General features: G+C 30.3%; 1 protein-coding gene across 5 annotated transcripts in view; it reads left to right on the forward strand.

Annotated features, from left to right (window-relative positions):
- Positions 1–1,808: 1,808 nt before the first annotated feature.
- LOC117174195 (nodal modulator 2) overlaps positions 1,809–6,584 on the forward strand; it is a 25,761-nt gene continuing 20,985 nt past the window's right edge. The window contains exons 1-7 of one of the 5 annotated variants that reach the window (XM_033363055.1): positions 1,809–2,174; positions 2,314–2,344; positions 2,454–2,612; positions 2,717–2,816; positions 2,899–3,027; positions 3,126–3,292; positions 3,401–3,554. In XM_033363055.1, coding sequence (XP_033218946.1) covers positions 2,476–2,612; positions 2,717–2,816; positions 2,899–3,027; positions 3,126–3,292; positions 3,401–3,554 — 687 coding nt within the window. In that variant the 5' untranslated portion in view covers positions 1,809–2,174; positions 2,314–2,344; positions 2,454–2,475. Of the gene's footprint in view, positions 2,175–2,313; positions 2,345–2,399; positions 2,613–2,716; positions 2,817–2,898; positions 3,028–3,125; positions 3,293–3,400; positions 3,555–6,584 lie in introns of all 5 variants that reach the window. The other 4 variants (XM_033363053.1, XM_033363056.1, XM_033363054.1 and 1 more) reach the window with 4 other exon arrangements.

Below are 6,584 nucleotides of genomic sequence, written 5' to 3' on the forward strand. Positions count from 1 at the left end.
ATATAATATAATTTAAATAATTTATCCATTATTATTAATCATAATAATAAGCTTATTTTAAAATATATTCTATGGAACATGATATTTTTTATGAATATGACAGTGAAATTCTGTTCGTCTAATTTTGTTTGCCAATGCGAAACGTAATCTGGCTTGGAACTGCCTTCTTAACATCTAAAAACCGAAAGAACAATTTCCATATCACTTGAAATTATAATTATATTTTTATAAAAGTCTAAAAAAATCCATAAAAATTGCAGACCATGAAAATAAAAATAAAAAATAATAATAATATTAAAGAACTATGTACAGACAATATATAGAATGAAAATTATAAGTAATAATTTTAGAAATATTGGGAAATATATGAAACCGTAATATAAATTATTCATCGACTTTTATTTGTGGTATTTATTAAAATAACCATGTATTGCAAAGTTATAGCTTAGAAATGTAAAAATGTTTTAATTGGCAATATACTAAATTTACTTTCAATCCAAATGGTTGTTGTCCGAGCTAAGTAACCATTAATACGCCTCGAGGGGCCTACTGAGAGTTGCTTACAGTGCTCCAAGTGGCTGTTGTCGATGGGTGCTATAGCCGGGGAGCGGTGGGTAGAGGAGAACTGACAATTTTCGCCGGACGCGCCGTCTATATTTATCGCGGGTAACTAAAGCCCGCACCGCATCTACGTTTATAATATCTTTGGCTGGGATCACTGGCCTGAGGGCCAGTCCACAATGAGAGTGGCAGTTTTTGTTTTCTCGCTGCGACCGTTGGTCACAATGTGCGTATGACGTCAAATACGCATGCACGTTCGAACGTCGACGCTTATAACTCTCATTATGGACTGGCCCTAACAGGCTTGTAAATACACCAAAAACGGTGTAAACGTAAGGCAACGAAGTCGTACTCTACTGCCACTCTGGTCAGTGATTCCAACTTTGGCATGTTGAGCTACTGCGCTTGCCCGACGCAGCAACTCTCATTGGTCGTTGTTGGCACGCGATTTAAACCGGGTTTAATTGACAACTATTGAAATAAAAATATATGATTTTTATAAATTGCACGATAATATCAAAAGTTACTTAAATTTTAATTCAATATGAGAACAAAATGATAACACGTATATTCTGTAATTGATATTCTTTTTTGGTTCTAAAGACTAACTTATATTTCACCAATTAATTTTTTAATAAATATATTTCTAGCATTTAATATAATTTGCATGGATATTCGCATCACTTCATGTAAAAATTTTCATCGAAAAAAACAATCATACTTGATTAATACCGGGAAATAAAGTGTTTAGCTCAGAACAGTTCTTTTGAATTCAGAGACGTCACATAATGACGCTCATAATTAGAAAAAAGGAACAAAAATCATCATTGCCTATAATAGAAATCTAGCTAGTGTTTACTAGTATCAAAAATGTTCGGTTATTCTCACAAAAATGTCGGTATAGATACGGCTTGTTAAATAAACTTTGTTTTCTTTAAAAACCTTTGTTAATGAAATATAAATTCATTTTTTTATCAGAAAGAGAATTTGCCATTATTTACAAAATATACGCATTGGTATTTTTTCTAATCTGGTATCTGAAATTACGTAATTTTTTATATTAATGTACCATTTATAATAATAATCTATTTTAATTTCAATAATTGTCAATTATACTTGGTTTGAATCGCGCACCAACTGCAACCAATTAGAGTCCCTGCGCCGGACAAGCGCAGTAACTCAACATTCCAAAGTTGGGATGACTGACGGTGGCAATTAGAGGTATGTAGAGGTTTAAGAAGTAACCCAGAAATTCGCTCAATCTGATAAAGCCCCTGAATATACTTATATACCTATTTTTCTTATAATTTGTACATTGAATTTGGCTTAGTATTTGTTTATTAAAGTCTTATAACTGTGCTTTAAACTGTTAACTTTTATAATATAAGAGGAGTTACATGTATCTACCGAAAAAGACTTGTTTATACATACGTGAAAAAAGCTCATTAATTTTTTCTTAAAAATATTGAAATGATAAATTTTATTATTGTTATGTTGATGGTTGCAGTATATATTGTTTTATTAGTATAAAATAAATGCATTAAAGATGATTGTAAATGCTGAAAAAAAATCATTGATGCGAACTCTTCAGGGCTAACGTAACGAAAAATTCCGTAATACTAATTTATAAATAAAATAGGCAGAACCTAATGAATTCGACATCTTCCAGACTAATGGTGCCTGCCATTAGTCTGGAAGATGTTGAATTTATTAGGTTCCGCCTATTTTATTTATGAATTAAAATTTTCCCAGATGTATAAAAGAGAACATCTTCTTCTTAAAAGTCCGTAATACTAGTATAATATATATACACTTATTTTAAGTATTTTCTGTTACAGTTTTTCTAATTTAACAAAGCATTTAATGTTTGGAAAATTCATTTTCCTCTATAGCTGCTTCTGTAAAGCTTCCAAAATGTTGCGCTTATTAGCGATTCTACTCATCGGCACATTCAATTTGTCACCAATATATACTACCGAAGATATTTTAGGCTGTGGAGGATTCGTAAAAAGTCATGCTGATATTGATTTCACGAAAATTCGAGTAATATTGTAAGTTTGCTTCTACTAAATTATAAAGCATGCTAAAAACGATAGTCTTTTAGTTACTTCAATAAAATAAATGTTTAGTAATTACTGGAATAATTTCCTACTAGATTCACGAAAACAGGTAGTGTAAAAGATCAAACTGAATGTGCTCCAAATAGTGGATATTACTTTTTGCCTCTTTATGACAAAGGGGAATATGTTTTGAAGGTAATTGTCAAATGGAGAATAAAAATGTGCTAATTTATTTTCTAAAAAAATATGAAATTATTAACTTATATTATTTTAACAGGTGGAACCACCTAAAGGATGGAGTTTCGAACCAACAGAAGTTGCTTTGAATGTCGATGGAGCCTCGGATGTTTGTAGTCAAGGAAAAGATATCAATTTCGTGTTTAAAGGATTCGGTATTACAGGCAAAGTAAAAAGAAAATCCATTATTTTAAGGATTAAATTAATTATGTGAGATCCAAGCTACTAGTGAACTTTTATCAATAATGCTAATTCTACATTTTCAAGGTGTTAAGTAAAGGCTCCAGTTCTGGACCTAAAGGAGTGAATATTTCGTTGTATAAATACAATCAAAAGGGAACTCCCATAAGCACTACAATCACTGCTCACGATGGAACTTTCTATTTTACTCCGATACAACCTGGAAACTACGTAGTTGTTGCTAGCCATCCTCAGTAAGTATTTCAAAGTTACCTCTTCCAAATAACAAATATGCAATTTACATGCTAGTAGATCTAATCTACCAATAGAATATGTAAACCAATTTTATTATATTTAAAAAGATGGATAATGGAGAAAAGCTCGGTGTCGGTTACAGTACGAGAAGGAAATACAGAACTTTCTGATGATAGTTTTTCAGTATTCGGATATGATGTTAGTGGTCGTGTTACAAGCGACCATGAACCTGTCAGCGGCGTATCCTTCCTTCTCTTTGGGGTAAACAATATTTATCTTTTGAATTCATCAATCATAATTTTTTTGAAATATGTGTTTTCAATCAGAGGGACGAATTGTGTCACGTTTGAACCCAAGTTTTCTAGATACAGACTTTAAAATAGAGGAAACCATCCTAAAGTTAGAGGCAGCGAATACCTAGGGGACACCGCGAGAAACGCCCCCCCCCCCCCCCCCCCCCCCCCCCCAGAAATCGAATGATTAAATTCATCAGATCGTCGAAACTGAAAATCTTTCAATTCCTTGTTGCTTTGTTCAATCTTCGAAATTTATCTGGGATTTTTGTGGTATAATAGAAGTCTTTGTGAAATCTTTTTAATCTATCCGAAATCTTTGCAAAATATTTGAAATCTTTGAAAAATCACTGTAATTTTGATCAAATCCTAGGAAATCTTTGTGAATTATTTGGTAATCTTTGTGAAATTATTTACATCTTTTTTAAATCTTAAGGAAATCATTGAAGTCTTTTAAATCTATCCGAAATCTTTTTAATATGGGAAATGTTTGAGAAATCATTGAAATATCTGTGCTCTCTAATTTATCTGAAATATTTGTGCCCTCTGTAATTTATGTGAAATTTTTGTGAACTAATTAAGTCCTGATGAAATCTTTTAAGTATATCTGAAACCTTTGCGAAATATTTGCAATCTTTAAAAAATCGTTAAAATCTTTTTAAAATCCTTGCGAAATAAATGAATTCTTGTGAAGACTTTCAAATCTATCAGAGATCTGCGAAATCTTTGGGCATTATTTGATATCTTTGTGTAATCTTTGAAATTTATCTGAAATATTTAAAATCATTGTGAAATCTTAGGAATTGTTTGGGAAATCATAAAAATATTTGTGAATTCCTTTGAAATCTTTGAAATCTTTTTAAAATATTCCACAATACTTTTAAAATTATTGAAGTCTGCTCAATCTTTGTATTCTATATGCAATCTTTGTGAAATCATAGAAGTCTTTATGAAATTCTTTGACAAATGATTACAATCTTTATCAAATCCTTGTGAAATAATTAAAACTTATTCGAAATCTTTGCGAAACCTATGAAATTTTGGGTAATCATTGAAATATTTGTGAAATCTTTGGCAATACAAATTTTATAGCTGTATTTATAATGATTTACTATTTATTAATTACCTATTATTAATTATTTATGTTAAACTTTTACATAGTATAATATTATTGTACTATGTACAAATTATACCATTCAATATTATAAGTTTATGTCCTAATTAGCTGTATTAAACATTTTTATTAGCCCTAGTGCAGAATACGGTTTTGACAACTGTGTCGATCAATAAATAATCGTTTGTGGTATTGCTCCTGGGCATTACAGAATATTCAATTCTCGATTATTATAATTTATCATTAGTCTGCTTACAAGTACAGTCAGTTGATTGAAATGTAATTTAGGCTCCATTTAACCTGACTTGTGCTGGCAGAAAAGTGCCGCATCTTTACATACATCAATCCTAAAAAGTTATTATTTACAATAACTTAAATTAAAAAACTTCACGAATCAAAACAAACACAATCTTGAAAAATTGCGAGACAGTCGCAGAGCTGCCAATTTTGACAGCTACATTTTTGCGAATTTTACGATTATCTACTGTTAGTTGTCTACTATTGGAAAATGTAAAGCCCAATAAAAAGTCCTCAAATATTTATAAATTTTAAAGAAAGATTACTTTGTATCAATGAATATTGCCTATTAAACTCAAAGCATTTTGAACTATATAAATAGAGATCTTAGGAACGTTAAGTTTCGGCCACTTGGCAGTATGTTTGCCATTTTTGTTACTAAGATGACATTTCTTTTACATGATTTTAACTACAGAGGGCACACATTCAATTGAATATAAATGGATCATATTATAAATGTAAATTTTCCTTGAAGTAGTTACTGAAAACTAGAAAGTCGGTGAAAAGCTAAGCATTTCCGAAAAACCGGGAAGTTTGTAGCATTACTCTAAGATAAGATGGTTATAAACTATAATACATTGTTTAAACAATTATTTTTGTTAACTTGCATCAAGTATTATCTTACTGAGTAAAAAGTAGACAAAAAGCGAAGAATTTGAGAAAAGACCGCAATTATCTAGCATTAATATAGTAGAAGATAGTTACAAGAAATAAGAATTTGTTTTATCAATTATGTTTGTTAAATTGCATTAATTATTATCTCGCTTTAAGTGAAAAGTAAACAAAAAGTGTAAATTTTCAGAAAAAACGGCAACTTTCAAACATTGTTCAAAGAGAATATTATTGAAAATAATGTTATATTATTTAAACAATTATTTTTATTAACTTGAATTAATTATTACTGAAAAGTTGAAAATCAGTCAAAAAATTCTAAAAAATCCGCGACTTTCTAAGTCTATTCTAAGAGAAAATGGCTATTAACAATAACAAATTGTTTAAACACTGTATTTAAACATCTAATTATCAGTATAAAGTAATATTTTATGTATTAGAAACAATTTTTACTAAAATAAATGTCAAAAACATAATAGCTGCCGCCAACAACTCAGTAATTTTTGTTGTATTCCATGGCTAATTGTGAAGGAAGATTTTGAGGATCAACTCGATACTTGTAATATTGACGATCAAAAAAGCGCATTCATTTTTTGTGGAACTGAACAAATTTAGGAGTGATATGCATGAAAATTAAAAATTAAATTTGAACCACCATCGTCCACGTGGATTTTGACTAGAACCCCCCGCCCGACCCCCATGGACAATAATTTGTTATGAATAATGTTCCTCTACGCGACCAAGTCCTGGCATACAACTTTTTTTGTCTTACACCCATATATATTTTTCATGCGTTTTTCAGTTTAGATATGTAAGCGGATAAACTTATACTAATTTTAGTTTTTAAAATAGTACCCCCGAATCACAGATTTGTATACCCGACTTTGTTATACCTTAATCACTTCGCGAGTTTACAAGTTCGAATCCAAGTATATTAACATTGAAATGCAACATGGAATTCTGGTAATAACTCCA

This window comes from Belonocnema kinseyi, chromosome 6, assembly GCF_010883055.1.
Source record: "Belonocnema kinseyi isolate 2016_QV_RU_SX_M_011 chromosome 6, B_treatae_v1, whole genome shotgun sequence".
In the NCBI taxonomy this organism is placed as follows: Eukaryota; Metazoa; Arthropoda; class Insecta; order Hymenoptera; family Cynipidae; genus Belonocnema; species Belonocnema kinseyi.